Source organism: Phyllobates terribilis, unplaced genomic scaffold (assembly GCF_046119375.1).
Source record: "Phyllobates terribilis strain yellow unplaced genomic scaffold, ASM4611937v1 Scaffold_7__3_contigs__length_470593459, whole genome shotgun sequence".
Lineage (NCBI taxonomy): Eukaryota > Metazoa > Chordata > Amphibia > Anura > Dendrobatidae > Phyllobates > Phyllobates terribilis.
The window spans coordinates 58,444,157-58,460,498 of NW_027362767.1; the positions used below are offsets into that span (position 1 = coordinate 58,444,157).

The following is a 16,342-nucleotide window of genomic DNA, read 5'->3' on the forward strand; positions in this document are numbered from 1 at the left end:
AAACTGCTGGGCCAGTTGATATTAACATCACAAGGCTAAGTTCAGATCAATGCTGAACTTATAGGGCCAGACACGTCTGCAATGGCTGAACCTGTGTATAGCTCCGTGTGCCCATCCACCTACCAGACAGATATAGGAGCTGCCTACTATTTTACTATTTCAATACATTAGTCTGGACCGCAGATTTAAGGCCCATGTGAAAATTAGCCCTTGTGTATTTTCAAAAATCCTACCTTCTTTATCACCCCGCTCCGTAGAGACTGCACCCTACTATCTAGGGCTCCTTTGCACTTCAGACACTGTACTGCTTGTGGGGGGATAGAGGAAGGTGGCTAGAGAGTGGATACGCAGTCTCTTTGGTGACACTACACCATTGCTTTCTCAAGTTATAAAGTGGATTTAATTCCACACTTGAAAACTCTCTCAGAATGTCTTGGAGACTCTTGGGAAAACAAAAAAAGAAAAGAGGAGACATGGCATATGAGTTGGAAAATCCTTGCCGGAAAGCATCACTTCCCGACAGGTTTCTTGTGCATCATATCTGTCACGCAAGGTGTGGGAAAGACTTAATGTAACACAAAGGAAAGAGGGAAAAGGAACCCAGACTCTAGGGAAAGGGAGGATACCTCCTAGGCTGGTCTACTGTCACCCTATCTTCCCTAACGTCCCTGTATTGGTTCTTCACCAATTGCTGCACGCGTACCTCGCCCTGTCTTTCCCTGGCGTTTGGCTAAGGCTAGGGAAGGGAGGAGATGAGCACTAGTCGATCCCCACTGAACATTAAAGACAACAAGGGAGGACAAAAAGGGGGAAATTGCTTATCTTTAGACGACACCAGACAAATGTGCACAGGGCCTCAAGCTCCAGAGAGGAAGAAGTACTGGTCTTGCTAAAGCCTTCACAAGGGGTAATGAATATCGCCAGCACCTCCCTCTGGAACACAGCAGGTATTTATACACCCAGGCCAGGGTGTTAATTAGCCAGAGGAAGATAGCCGCTGGGTCCTAGAGACAGCCTCTAAGAAGGTGTCTGCAATGACAAACGTAGAGATCTCCAGCAACCCACTGCAGGGCGACTGTCTGTCACTTCTGACACAACTGTGACAATATCAGAGTGCTTCATCATTAGGTGTCCACATGCAAATTCAGACAATGCAGCGTGGAGGGGCCTGGCCTGGTTAAAAAGGACGTGGAGACACAGAGGGGGATTATTACCATGTTGAGGTATAGAGGGGGGCAATATTAAGAAAGTAGAGGCAGAGAGGGGACACTTTTAACACGTGGGAGAATAGAAAGGCAATTTTACAGTGTGGAGGCACCGAGGGGGCACTATTGCAATGTGGGAGCACTATTACTGTGTGGGACACTATTACTGTGTGGGACACTATTACTGTATGGGCGCACAGAGCAGGCACTATTACAATTTGTGGTCACCGGCGATACTGTTATTGTGTGGGAGCACAGAGGGGATACTATTATTCTGCGGTGGCTAAGAAAGGGCCACTATTTTTTATGGGGGGGGGGTAAAGAGAAGGCACTATTACTGTATGGGGGCACAGAAGGGCAGTCCTACAACATGGGGTCACAAGAAGAAACTGTTAAGGTGTGGGGGCACAGAGGTAACACTATTACTGTGTGGACATGACATGAGTGGACACTATTACTCTATGAAGGCACAGAGGAGGCACTGTTACTGTGTGAAGGCATCAATGGGGTCACTATTATTCTGTGGAGGCACGGAGGGGGCAGTATTCATGTATGGAAGCACAGAGGGGGCATTATTCATGTGAAGGCACAGAGGGGGCAGTATTCATGTGGAGGCACAGAGGGGGCAGTATTCATGTGGAGGCACAGAGGAGGCAGTATTCATGTGGAGGCACAGAAGGGGCAGTATTCATGTATGGAGGCACAGATGGGGCAGTATTCATGTGGAGGCACAGAAGGGGCAGTATTCATGTATGGAGGCACAGAGGGGGCAGTATTCATGTGAAGGCACAGAGGGGGCAGTATTCATGTGGAGGCACAGAGGGGGCAGTATTCATGTGGAGGCAGAGAGGGGGCAGTATTAATGTGGAGGCACAGAGGGGGCAGTATTCATGTATGGAGGCACAGAGGGGGCAGTATTCATGTGGAGGCACAGAGGGGGCATTATTCATGTGGAGGCACAGAGGGGGGAATTATTACTGCATGGAGGCTCTAGAGGGGGAATTATTACTGCATGGAGGCACAGAGGGGGCAGTATTCATGTGGAGGCACAGAGGGGGGATTATTACTGTATTGAGGCACAGATGAGGCAATATTCATGTATGGAGGCACAGAGGGGGCAGTGTTCATGAATGGAGGCACAGAGGGGGCAGTATGCATGTATGGAGGCACAGAGGAGGCAATATTCATGTATGGAGGCACAGAGGGGGCAGTGTTCATGAATGGAGGCACAGAGGGGGCAGTATTCATGTATGGAGGCACAGAGTGGGCAGTATTCATGAATGGAGGCACAGAGGGGGCAGTATTCATGTGAAGGCACAGAGGGGGCAGTATTCATGTGGAGGCACAGAGGGGGCAGTATTCATGTGAAGGCACAGAGGGGGCAGTATTCATGTATGGAGGCACAGAGGGGGCATTATTCATGTGAAGGCACAGAGGGGGCAGTATTCATGTGGAGGCACAGAGGGGGCAGTATTCATGTGGAGGCACAGAGGGGGCAGTATTCATGTATGGAGGCACAGAGGGGGCATTATTCATGTGAAGGCACAGAGGGGGCAGTATTCATGTGGAGGCACAGAGGGGGCATTATTCATGTGGAGGCACAGGGGGGGAATTATTAATGCATGGAGGCTCTAGAGGGGGAATTATTACTGCATGGAGGCACAGAGGGGGCAGTATTCATGTGGAGGCACGGAGGGGGGATTATTACTGTATTGAGGCACAGGGGGGCAGTATTCATGTATGGAGGCACAGATGGGGCAGTATTAATGTGGAGGCACAGAAGGGACGGCATTCATGAATGGAGGCACAGAGGAGGCAATATTCATGTATGGAGGCACAGAGGGGGCAGTGTTCATGAATGGAGGCACAGAGGGGGCAGTATTCATGTATGGAGGCACAGAGGGGGCAGTATTCATGAATGGAGGCACAGAGGGGGCAGTATTCATGTGAAGGCACAGAGGGGGCAGTATTCATGTGGAGGCACAGAGGGGGCAGTATTCATGAATGGAGGCACAGAGGGGGCAGTATTCATGTGGAGGCACAGAGGGGGCATTATTCATGTGGAGGCACAGAGGGGGCAGTATTCATGTGGAGGCACAGAGAGGGCATTATTCATGTGGAGGCACAGAGGGGGCAGTATTCATGTGAAGGCACAGAGGGGGCAGTATTCATGTGGAGGCACAGAGGGGGCAGTATTCATGAATGGAGGCACAGAGGGGGCAGTATTCATGTGGAGGCACAGAGGGGGCATTATTCATGTGGAGGCACAGAGGGGGCAGTATTCATGTGGAGGCACAGAGGGGGCATTATTCATGTGGAGGCACAGAGGGGGCAGTATTCATGTGAAGGCACAGAGGGGGCAGTATTCATGTGAAGGCACAGAGGGGGCAGTATTCATGTGGAGGCACAGAGGGGGCAGTATTCATGTGGAGGCACAGAGGGGGCAGTATTCATGTGGAGGCACAGAGGGGGCATTATTCATGTGGAGGCACAGAGGGGGGAATTATTACTGCATGGAGGCTCTAGAGGGAGAATTATTACTGCATGGAGGCACAGAGGGGGCAGTATTCATGTGGAGGCACAGAGGGGGGATTATTACTGTATTGAGGCACAGGGGGGCAGTATTCATGTATGGAGGCACAGATGGGGCAGTATTAATGTGGAGGCACAGAAGGGACAGCATTCATGAATGGAGGCACAGAGGAGGCAATATTCATGTATGGAGGCACAGAGGGGGCAGTGTTCATGAATGGAGGCACAGAGGGGGCAGTATTCATGTATGGAGGCACAGAGGGGGCAATATTCATGTATGGAGGCACAGAGGGGGCAGTGTTCATGAATGGAGGCACAGAGGGGGCAGTATTCATGTATGGAGGCACAGAGGGGGCAGTATTCATGAATGGAGGCACAGAGGGGGCAGTATTCATGTGAAGGCACAGAGGGGGCAGTATTCATGTGGAGGCACAGAGGGGGCAGTATTCATGAATGGAGGCACAGAGGGGGCAGTATTCATGTGGAGGCACAGAGGGGGCATTATTCATGCGGAGGCACAGAGGGGGCAGTATTCATGTGGAGGCACAGAGGGGGCATTATTCATGTGGAGGCACAGAGGGGGCAGTATTCATGTGAAGGCACAGAGGGGGCAGTATTCATGTGAAGGCACAGAGGGGGCAGTATTCATGTGGAGGCACAGAGGGGGCAGTATTCATGTGGAGGCACAGAGGGGGCAGTATTCATGTATGGAGGCACAGAGGGGGCAGTATTCATGAATGGAGGCACAGAGGGGGCAGTATTCATGTGAAGGCACAGAGGGGGCAGTATTCATGTGGAGGCACAGAGGGGGCAGTATTCATGAATGGAGGCACAGAGGGGGCAGTATTCATGTGGAGGCACAGAGGGGGCATTATTCATGCGGAGGCACAGAGGGGGCAGTATTCATGTGGAGGCACAGAGGGGGCATTATTCATGTGGAGGCACAGAGGGGGCAGTATTCATGTGAAGGCACAGAGGGGGCAGTATTCATGTGAAGGCACAGAGGGGGCAGTATTCATGTGGAGGCACAGAGGGGGCAGTATTCATGAATGGAGGCACAGAGGGGGCAGTATTCATGTGGAGGCACAGAGGGGGCATTATTCATGTGGAGGCACAGAGGGGGCAGTATTCATGTGGAGGCACAGAGGGGGCATTATTCATGTGGAGGCACAGAGGGGGCAGTATTCATGTGAAGGCACAGAGGGGGCAGTATTCATGTGAAGGCACAGAGGGGGCAGTATTCATGTGGAGGCACAGAGGGGGCAGTATTCATGTGGAGGCACAGAGGGGGCAGTATTCATGTATGGAGGCATAGAGGGGGCATTATTCATGTGAAGGCACAGAGGGGGCAGTATTCATGTGGAGGCACAGAGGGGGCATTATTCATGTGAAGGCACAGAGGGGGCAGTATTCATGTGGAGGCACAGAGGGGGCATTATTCATGTGGAGGCACAGAGGGGGGAATTATTACTGCATGGAGGCTCTAGAGGGGTAATTATTACTGCATGGAGGCACAGAGGGGGCAGTATTCATGTGGAGGCACAGAGGGGGGATTATTACTGTATTGAGGCACAGGGGGGCAGTATTCATGTATGGAGGCACAGATGGGGCAGTATTAATGTGGAGGCACAGAAGGGACAGCATTCATGAATGGAGGCACAGAGGAGGCAATATTCATGTATGGAGGCACAGAGGGGGCAGTGTTCATGAATGGAGGCACAGAGGGGGCAGTATTCATGTATGGAGGCACAGAGGGGGCAATATTCATGTATGGAGGCACAGAGGGGGCAGTGTTCATGAATGGAGGCACAGAGGGGGCAGTATTCATGTATGGAGGCACAGAGGGGGCAGTATTCATGAATGGAGGCACAGAGGGGGCAGTATTCATGTGAAGGCACAGAGGGGGCAGTATTCATGTGGAGGCACAGAGGGGGCAGTATTCATGAATGGAGGCACAGAGGGGGCAGTATTCATGTGGAGGCACAGAGGGGGCATTATTCATGTGGAGGCACAGAGGGGGCAGTATTCATGTGGAGGCACAGAGGGGGCATTATTCATGTGGAGGCACAGAGGGGGCAGTATTCATGTGAAGGCACAGAGGGGGCAGTATTCATGTGGAAGCACAGAGGGGGCAGTATTCATGTGGAGGCACAGAGGGGGCAGTATTCATGTATGGAGGCACAGAGGGGGCATTATTCATGTGGAGGCACAGAGGGGGTAGTAATCATGTGGAGGTACGGAGGAGGCACTTTTGTATTATCATTGCCTTTGGACACTTTGGATGGCTATGGGTTGTGTAGACCAAAGCTACAAGTATGGTGCGATTTTGTACCACTGCTAACACTGTATGGAGTGATGGGAATAGCCATTGTTTGCAGATAGGTAAATGTTTCTGGGTATAATAGCCATTAAATAAATATTGAAAACGTTATTATATAATATATTAACTCATGAAGCCGCCATGGCAGCACGTCCACTGTCTGATATGAGGACCAGGCTCCAGGCCGCAGTGTTCCACTAGGCCCCGTCTCTATGGTAACGATGGACTTTCCCGCCGTCGCAGTATAGGGCCGGTCACGTGACGGCTCCCCGCCTGTAGTCAGCGGGACGCCGAGCTCCGAGCAGGAGGGCAGAATAGACGCGGCCATCATGCTGAGGAAACTGACAGTGGAGCAGATCAATGACTGGTTCACCATAGGCAAAGAAGTGTCAGATGTGAAGCTGCTGGGGACCTGGTCTGAGGCAAGACTTGAGGAGGACACTGGAAATGGCCGAGAAGAGGACTCCAAGAGGCCCAAGGGGTGAGTGAGGTGCACTACTGGGCCCAGCATGGCTTCTTCACAGACTGTTTACCCCTACTCGCCTAGTTAATTCCCCCCCACCACTCGTAGTCATGTCAGCACTGCTGGGACGTCAGCCATGACCGGCAGGACTTCTGGGGAGGCCGCACTTTAGTAGTGGAGATTTACCAGGCGAGAAAGTTCTCATTTTCCCATCTCTGCTGGACCTGACATGTAAAGCTGTGAGTCCACCATCTGTAATATCTGCGTTTTGGACGCAGCTCACTTGTGCTGCTTTCTACATTAGAATCCCAGTGGATTGGATTTACAAAAAATCCCATGCCCCCTGTGCTTCTGTTTGATGCTGCGTAAACTCTCCGGCGGCGCGGCTTTACTCGCCGCAGCATGTCACCTTCTTTTGTGGAGCTGCTAATCTCCGCAACAGAAATGTCCTCAATAGAATATATAGGATGCGGTAACTCCACATGTGTTCATTGAATACATGTGTATTTACTTTAGTGGACGCAGCAAAAATACGCTGCGTCCAAAACGCTGCTATAGCCTGATCGTGGGCACCTACCCTAAGGCTATGTTCACACATCATGGTCATGGCATTTTGTACAGGATTTTTGGTGCTTTAGGCTATGTGCCCACGATGCAGAAATGAAGCAAAAAATTTCTGCATCTCCCTGGCAGAAAAAAACGCATGCAGATTGTGCATGCGTTTTTCCTGCAGAATACATGCGGATCCACATGCAGGTTCACATGCGTTTCCGCATGCAGATTGACAAGCGCTTTCCAGGCGATTTTAGCATCAATTGGAAAGTGCTTGACAACTAGGTCACACTGTATAAATCCATGCAAACAGCATGGATTTATACAGTGTGAACCGTAAAAATTAAAACAAATAAAGCTATACTCACCCCCGAGCCCCGGTGTGTGCTGCAGCGCTCGTTCCTGTCTGGTTCCCAGCTGCCGGCATATCGCGAGACAGAGCGGTGAAGGGCCTGCGGTCACATGACTGTGACGTCACCGCAGGTCCTTCAGCGCTGCTGGCATTCAGAGAGAAGCCTCCGGACAGGTGAGTATAAACTTTATTTGTTATTTTATTCTTTTTTTTACAGGTACAATGGTACCCAGGTCTGGAGGAGAGTCTCCTCTCCTCCAGAACTGGGTACCATCCGCACATAGAGACGCATAGAAGCCGCTTGTAAAAATGTACAGTCGCGGTTTCTGTGCGTCTCAATGCAAGTCAATGGCGGGAGTTCCGCTGCGCTTCCGCAAAATTAAATGACATGCTGCGGATTTTTGTACGCAGCATAAACGCTGCGGAAAAATCCGCAGCATGTGCATAGAACATGCGAAATCCCCTTGGAGACCATGGGGTGCGGATTACCTAGCGTTTAACAAGCGTTTACGCTGCGGAAATTCCGCAGCATAAACGCTTGAAAAACGCTACGTGGGCACACAGCCTTATTTGTGTTTTTTTTTTTTTTTTAGCATTTTTTTTTTTTCACTGTCCTTCTCTCTTTTTATGCATGTACATAAAGTTGTGTGAAAAAAAGAACCCCATTCTATTTTAGCATCAAAAACGCTGATAAAAAATATTGTTGCATTTTTTGATGCGTTTTTTTTCACCACCTATTACTTTCTATGGCTGAAAAAACATTGAAAGAAGTAACATGCTCTATTTTCCAAAAAAAACATGCAAGGAACAAAATCCTGAACAAAAAAACCCGTGATGTGTGAACAGAGAATTCTGGTTTCTTATAGACTTTGCTGGTACTGCAAAAGGCAGCTGAAAACTTGCATAAAAACTGCATAGAAAAAACCATGATGTGTGAACATAGCCTAAACGGAACATATCTTGCCCAGAAATGTCATTTACATGCAGGTAAAAATGAACTTTTATCCTCCCTGTGTCCACTCACTTCTAGTCGCCAGGACGGTGCAGCAAATGTGAAGTGGTGACCAAAAATCAGGAGATGTAACGATGTGTCCGTAGACCTTCCATACAGCCTGTGGTTGTATTAATCTGCTTCATCATGGGGGAAGCGGGGTTGTCCTTCTAGGCCTGGAGAGCAAGCACAAGCCATTAAATCTTTCTTACTGCCCTGCAGCCATCAGAAGAAATAAAGTTGTCAATGACAACTCCGCTGTAGATCACTGTCTCTATAATTGTACTCTGCGGAGTCCGGAGATGACAGCTTTGTTTCCATGTGTCTGGTCCATCTATGCTGGAGTTTGTAAATGAGTAAACCTGCTATAAAACTCACCTTAGATATAAAGCAAATGAAAAGTTAGAATATTTTTTACATATAACACATTCGTCTACTAGAACGGTAATTTCCAGACCATAGTAATTTAACTTGGCATGGACTATGATATATATTGGTTTTTGTACTTCTTCTTTATGGTCAGCAGCGGTGGGCACCATCCTGCAATGTCGCGGGTGAAATATTACCATGCTGTGGCTGTGGCAGGGCTCGCTTCATCGCTTCCTTTCACAGGTAGATCAAGTCCATTTCTGAATATATCCCAATGATTGCAGGTGAACAAAAGACAACTACATAATAAAAATGAAGAAGCTGATAACCACTCCATGTGTGGCTAAATAGGGATAAAGTTTTATTACCGCCGATCAGTTAGGTTTGCATAGGACCCTTTTAGGGAAAAATCTCATAGCAGTAATATCTCTATCCTGGTCTCTAGCTATGTATTCATTACATGATAAAATGCTTGTTTCACACAAAATTCAGAAATAATACAGAACGATTGTGCTTTCATAGGCAATAACCATGTGCTAGAAATGTCGGTACTCATGTACCTGCATAGGATTGTCTAATGCGACTGGCAAAAAGTTTGCTTGGCATAAAACCCCATCCCTGGTAACGAATCGGTTCTTGATTGCTTCATTAGTCGCTTTCATGGCTAGGGAGCTGGTGTAAATATCTGGGCAACTAAAACGGCATCTGTTGTCTGCAGATTTCTTTGTGTATTTTACTTCGGCTATAGCTGCAGATTTCACACATTAAATGAAATCTGTGCCGAAAATCTGACCGTTGTTTACTACATAGCCAGGAGCCTAGAGAGAATCCACAATGAATTATTTTTATGCTTATACTCCACTTACCAAAATTGTGCTATATATTTGCAGAATGTCCATGCTGGTCCTGTAATTGAACTTCTGCCGTGTGTGAATTTGCACTGTTTTTAAATCAGGTCTTTACGTTAAAGGGGCTGTCTGGCCTTAGGGTGCAAGGGTAATCCACGTGACTGGAGGCTTGTGAATGCACACTGAAGATTGCCGGGAGCAGGCGGTCATGTGACTGCAAGTATGCAATATGCAGGCTTCCGGGCACATTCCGACTAGTCGTGTCTGGCCTCTCAATGCCAGTGTATTGAGCGAGGCTGTACACGTCTAGTTGGCATATATTCAAGGTCATGTCCGCTGGCACTGGAGAGTCCTTGCAGCGCACAGTGCATGGGCTGTGAGTATTCACAAGTCTGTAGTCACACACTGGCTGCAGACTTGTACCCTAAGGCCAGAAAACTCCTTTTAAATGTAATTTTTTTTCAAGATTGTAGCTAATTTTTTTATTTCATTTTCATAACTCGAGCTGTATGAAATGAAACCAAACATTGAAATTGTGCAATTTTCATACTGGCCGCTTCCATTCCATCATTTCCTCTTATATAAACTGAACCTGTGATGACAATGAGACTTCTGAAAAGTCTTTTAAGTATGAGGCTAAAATAGCCCTAGTGGCCGGTTTGAAAATTGCAAGATATATCTATTTGTAATTTGAAAAGTCATTTTTTTTAAAATAATGATCTGCCTTGCTTGAGTATAATACATATGTGGAAAATACACTTATACTTTTTTTTTTTTCCTCAGAACTCCAATCTATTGCTATAAAGTTTTTTTTCTTCTTCACATTTTGTCTACAAAACATCAATTGTTATCTGCACCTACTTGAATATAAAAATACAGGAGCATCAGTTGTACTTGAAATACGGGAGCACAAAAATCACTTACGGGTACAAAATATAATCTCTATAGGGTCATATAATGTACATATAGTCTATCATCTGTAAAAATAGCTACAATAGCTCACTAAAAATAGGATTGCTTAATATGGTTTCTGGTAATAAAATCTGCATAGAAGTCTTGGCTGTACATGCTGATCCTTTATAAAAATCTGCCTTGTCACGCAGTGCTCTGCATCCGGTAGCAGCTGGAGGTAGCAGATCTCTGGTGATGGAAGCGATCGGTCAATGAACCTTCAACCAAAACCCGGCCTCCTTACTCTAACCCGACGGGTAGTAATACGGCAGATTCCAAATTCGATGTGAGAACGTTGGGAACAAGCTTTGCGTATTCCTATCCACATAGCTGGATACGGTCGGTATCTCCTCCTTGTGTAGGCTTGAGTCGCCTGCCATTGTGAAGTTAACAGGGCAGTTTGCATTCCACATGTCCAGCAGCTTCACCTGTTGGTTTTCTCTTTCCAAGGAACACAGGAAATCCTTCAGGACTTGCTTGAATATATAGACAATTTCCCAAGGCAGCACATCATTTTCTGCCAAAACTTCTCGAAATCTATGGGCAAAATATTTGGTTAATGATTTAGCCAGCTTCTCTGCTTAGAGTAGAAGAAATGATATTGCAGCAAGACCCAAAGTAGTTATGATAGAAAGTTGGGCAAGATATAACCTAAGTACAAACATCTTTGAGACGACCTTTCAAAACTGCATTGACAAGTGGTCTTCCATAAGTAGACGGCCTGTATGCATATTGTACGGTGGGGCTGAAAATCTGGGCTAGGTAATGGGGTGGTCTTTTTTTTTTTTTCTTCTTTATTATCCTTTTTAACATAGGACATAATGGTACGGTGTAGTACAATGGCGGGCTCAGGAGCAGCCACTAACAGCAGCGACTGACGGCTCAAAAGCTACAGAGTCAGGATCCCTTTGACAAAAGAATGAGGGTAGGAGGATGATGCATGCAGTAAATAATTACCTGCTGTATTTTTCCTGAACACTTTGGTATGGAGGGATCAACAAAACAAAATCAATTCATACTCAGTACCTTGCCAGAAGACCGAGGCAAAGGGTTGCTAAATAAGATCGATCTCTCCCACAGCCCCAGGAAAATATTGACAAATGAGGGCATGAAATTTGGCCCCATAGCAGTTCCCTGAAGCTTTAGGTAGACAGTCTACTTGAAAATATAAAAATTGTATGTAAGGGCAAAATCCAACAATTTATAGAAATATGACCAGCCCACAATCCAAACTTGTCATGGATAGAAAAATTTTAACATCTCTGATCACTGCTGTTTAACCATTTCAATGGCACAATCATTCGGCAGGGAGACGTAAGCTTGGCATGGCAGCTGGGGGCCTACTTAAAGCCTCTACCATCTTGGTGCTCCTTTTAAGATCTTCTAAAAGTTCATCAGTGGGAAAAAAAAGTTGAGTCCCAGAAAATAGCTGCACACACCAATTTTATTATTTTTTTTTGCATTAAGGGGTCCCTTATAAGGATCCTTTGTTCAAGACCCTTAGCTCATCTAAAATGAAGACGAGCTACAGGTTGGTTGGGAGGACCCACTATTGCAGTGTATTGATTACAGTAAGAAGCCTGTAATGCCTCATTATTCCTGTGGAGTCACTGTAGGGAAATTGAACACGTACTGTTGGATCCCCCTACAGATTACTAGCCTAACAATTGGGGATTATCCATAGTGGAGGAAACCTTCATGGCAACTGCAATATGAGAGGTATTGCCTCTGATGAAACAATCACTTTAGGATCAGGAAATAACGATTTACTTTGTATTTTCTGAACCAGAATTCTTCACTGCAGCTTTGTATGAACTCTGACATGCCACAGCTTTTCAGAGAAAACATATTTTTAAAAGCCGGCTGGGGGACTATGCAACTAGGATGACCTCTCCAAGAGGCTGGTGCCTGGTGGATTCTGCCTGCCATGCTTCCCTTGACTGATAGGTCTCTTCCTATACATGACTGCAATTACAGATAGTCTCTGATTCAATCTGCCTGTGATTTGGGCATTATAAATTTGCAATCAGATTCTAAAGTTAAATAATAATAATAATAATAATAATAATATCCTTTAGTAATAAATGCAAACAAATCCCTCTAAAGCATGTTAGATTAACATTGTACATCCCTTCATCTTGTTCATGTGCTTGAAATACTATAAATAATGACTATAACTTTCTGGCAATGCAGCTAAAGTTGCAGGAAGGTGTGAAAAGTTATTTTAAAGTTATTGAAGAACTGAGTATATATGTATGTGGATATATATATATATATATATAATATATATATATATATATATATAAAATTTATTTTTTGGTCAGCATCTGATTGACCATGAAGTGAAATACTTGTTCAATAAACTCCCCAGAAATCACATTAATCATTTTAGTTCATCTTTTTTTTTTTTTTTTTTTTATCAGCAAGGTAAAAGTAAGAGAAGCGTTACCTGCTCAGCACCGTCCCTGTATGGCACGGCTGGATCTGGGAGCACAGAACCTCCAGCTGTTTCTGCTCCGTCACGGGGATGCTCGGCTTCAAGCTGTAATCATTTCTCAGCCAGTTATAATCCGCCCCCGTTTTCTGCTGTCCCCTCTGCTCGTTCTCTATCTCGTGCAGCAGTCGCTCACGTTCTCCCAGGTGCCATTGCAATTCTCTTAATAAAGTCTTGGTCACCACCTCCGAGCCTGGGTATTGCGTGGACTTGTCAGACTCTGCTTTGGACCATTTCATCCAACCAAAGAACGGCATCTTTTTTTTTTTTTTTTTCTTTGCTGGAATTAAATTTCACACAAAGAATTCATCTTCACAATTTTACAATCTCATTCGGATACTATATAATTTTTTGCAATTTTTCAAACTACTATTTTTAATAACGCATGAAATTGGAGGTTGTAGTAAATAAACAAGAAATGCAATAAATAAATGCCTCTTGCTTATAGTTTTACCTTTTCCCACGCTGCTGAATATTTAGGTTATTCTTTCTTTAGTCCTGGACTTTTCTTAAAGGTCTTGCAAGGACGCCTGTTAAAATGAAGGATATGAGGTTTCATTAGAGTCCAGTAGAGATGATTTCCCCTTTTAGGTCCGGGCTATCGCTGCCTTCTTGGCACCATAGAGGAATGGAAACCTGGCTGAGGACATCTGATAAGATTAGTGGCTGGCTGTGCACTAGCTGCATCTGCTGATGTGCAAGCCCTTAAAGTTGGACGTGTCACGTGACCTCGTTGTGATAGATATATATATAATTATATTATAATAACCCCCCCCCCTCCCCTAAAGCATGCAATGTGATATTTAGTTTTTAATGCTAAGATCTCTGCTTGCAATATTTGACCACAATGCAGACAGTGTAAGGATAATGGCATAGTCCTCAGAGGTCTGGCATGAAGACGTAGAAGCATGCACTATGCACTACTAAATGCAAAAAATAAGTACATACCATCACGATGCCAGCGTGGAGATGAAAGATCCTCTTCTTGGCACATAGACTTGCATGTAGGACGAATCATTTGTTCATGTCCTGGCGATTTTATGTGCACTAAAGGTCGCTGAAGCAGTTTTTTTTTTTTTCCTCTTTTATCCCCCTCCTTTTTTCTTTTTCTTTCCCTCTTCCGTTTCAGTTCTCTAGTCTCTTTTTATTAGTCTGAACCCCAGGCATGAGGAGACAGCTCCTCTCCTTACTTCCTTTCTGAGATGACTGGTTGTACAGCTCCTGATTTTTCTCAGCATTGTTACATATTTTTTTTTCTTCTCCCTTTTATCCCAGAGATGTTGGATTGTTGGCTAGCAGAGGCTGCGCTAATGTGCCCTAGATGCCACACAACACATGACGCGCATGGCAGCTATTAAAGCAGATATTATACACTGGAAACATTCAGATGTCAACACTAATAATGCTCAGCTGGAAGGTTTTCACATTGCATTGTATATGGTACTATGAGAATGTGGAGGAGCCGGCCACGTAATGACACGACTGTCTTAGCAAATTTGAAGACAAATTGAAAGCATGACTTCTCACCACCTTTTTATTCTGTGTGATTTTTTTTATTTTTTTTTCTCTAGAAGATAAAATGATACGAACAGTTCATGGGAAAATTTTATACATCTTTGGCAGAAAAGCCATATTATTCTAAAAGCCTTAAAGGGAACCTGTCAGGTTGAAATGGTATCTGATCTGCAGGCAGGATGTGATGATCAGATTGATAGAAGTTTTACTGAATCTTTTTTTCACAAAAGTGTGTATTTTATTCATTGAAATACCTGGGGTTTGTATGGATGTAAAGTCCATTGGGCGGGTCCTACTCTGTGATTGACAGTCTACCCTCTCACTGTGCATGCAGAGATTGCTGTCAATCACTGAGTACGACTTCCCACTGGGCTCCTGGGCCGGGCCTCCCACTGGGCTCCTGGGCCGGGCCTCCCACTGGGCTCCTGGGCCGGGCCTCCCACTGGGCTCCTGAGCCGGGCCTCCCACTGGGCTCCTGGGCCGGGCCTCCCACTGGGCTCCTGGGCCGGGCCTCCCACTGGGCTCCTGGGCCGGGCCGCCCACTGGGCTCCTGGGCCGGGCCTCCCACTGGGCTCCTGGGCACAAACACCAGGGATTTCAATAAATAAATTACAAGTCGTGCTAAAACTTGTCCACCAAACCTTTTATATAATTCTTCTCACCTTCTCCTTTTTTATATCTTGATGTCCACAGATCAAACTAGATATAAGGTTGCTTATTATCCTACATATACAGCGTGACAGGTTCCTTTTTACTTATTGTCATTTCAACAAACTGCATTAATCAATAGTACAAGTGAAGATAAGAAACTTTGTAATGCAACTAATCAAAGAAATATGCTACTTTCTCTTGTTATGAGACACTTCTAATCTCCTGTCTCCTGGTTTCATCGTATATTCTGAAAATTTGGTAATATTGATCTCTTCTTGAGCAGTTCGGAGAGTCTATGAAAGTGTCTGTCACTACCAAAACTCAATTTAAGATGATCTGTTGTACAGGGGTCTTGTAGTTTTCTTCTATATAGTTGGAAAAAAAGAGGGTGCACTAAACGATCTGTGCATTTTTTCCCCCCTTTGTTGATTGTCAGTGTGATCGCTTTCTGAACTGAAAAATTGGTTCACACACATTCCTGTCTCCTGTTTTTATGCGTTTGCCAACGTGAATCAGTGTAGTGAGCGGAGGCAGCAGACAGGAGAGGGGGTGTTGAGGCTTCTGAACATGTGCTACATAGACACAAGGGAATCCTGCTCTCCTGTCTGCAGTGTATGGGAAATATGGCATCTAGCAGCAACTCAATAGCTCAGACAACTGGAAATGTAAAAATATAGCCTGCAGAAGGGAAAACTGATGTACAATGAAGGCTGCTAGTCATATAATGGCCTGAAACAATGTTATTTCTCATGTACACACCATATTCTGACAAGTCACTTGAAATAACAGATACGGTTTAAAGGGATTGTCCAGCTTTTACACAAGTCTGCAGTCACTCTGGATCCTCACATTGCACACAGTCTTGATGAATTAAGGCCAAAATGTTTTTTTTTTTTTTTTTTTTTTTTTAAATTAATATAACCTTATGGGGATTTTTTTTCGGGGGTGCTGAGTTTAACCCCTTCACCCCTGGACAATTTTCCAATTTCCTTTTTTTTTTTTTTTCCCCTCGCCTTCTTTCAAGAGCTAGAACTTTTTTTTATTCTATCCACATGAGGGCTTGTTTTTTGCAGGATGAGTTGTACTTTTGAATGACATA

At 45.5% G+C, this 16,342-nt stretch overlaps 2 protein-coding genes across 3 annotated transcripts in view; one reads left to right on the forward strand and one right to left on the reverse strand.

Annotated features, from left to right (window-relative positions):
* Positions 1-6,309: 6,309 nt before the first annotated feature.
* The window catches only part of TDRD9 (tudor domain containing 9), a 234,388-nt gene continuing 224,355 nt past the window's right edge, over positions 6,310-16,342 (forward strand). Inside the window, exon 1 of the mRNA XM_073638628.1 lies at positions 6,310-6,538. Coding sequence (XP_073494729.1) covers positions 6,387-6,538 — 152 coding nt within the window. The 5' untranslated portion in view covers positions 6,310-6,386. The remainder of the gene's footprint in view (positions 6,539-16,342) is intronic.
* Positions 9,157-14,707, reverse strand: RD3L (RD3 like). Of its 2 annotated transcripts, XM_073638629.1 has the most exons (4): positions 14,026-14,707; positions 13,532-13,607; positions 13,033-13,357; positions 9,157-11,120 (listed from the first exon to the last, which is right to left on the reverse strand). In XM_073638629.1, exons 3-4 carry the CDS (start codon positions 13,332-13,334, stop codon positions 10,829-10,831), a joined length of 594 nt encoding a protein of 197 aa, XP_073494730.1. In that variant the 5' UTR covers positions 13,335-13,357; positions 13,532-13,607; positions 14,026-14,707; the 3' UTR covers positions 9,157-10,828. The 2 variants fall into 2 exon arrangements, with proteins under 2 accessions (XP_073494730.1, XP_073494731.1); XM_073638630.1 differs by lacking the exon at positions 14,026-14,707 and having other exon boundaries at positions 13,532-13,785.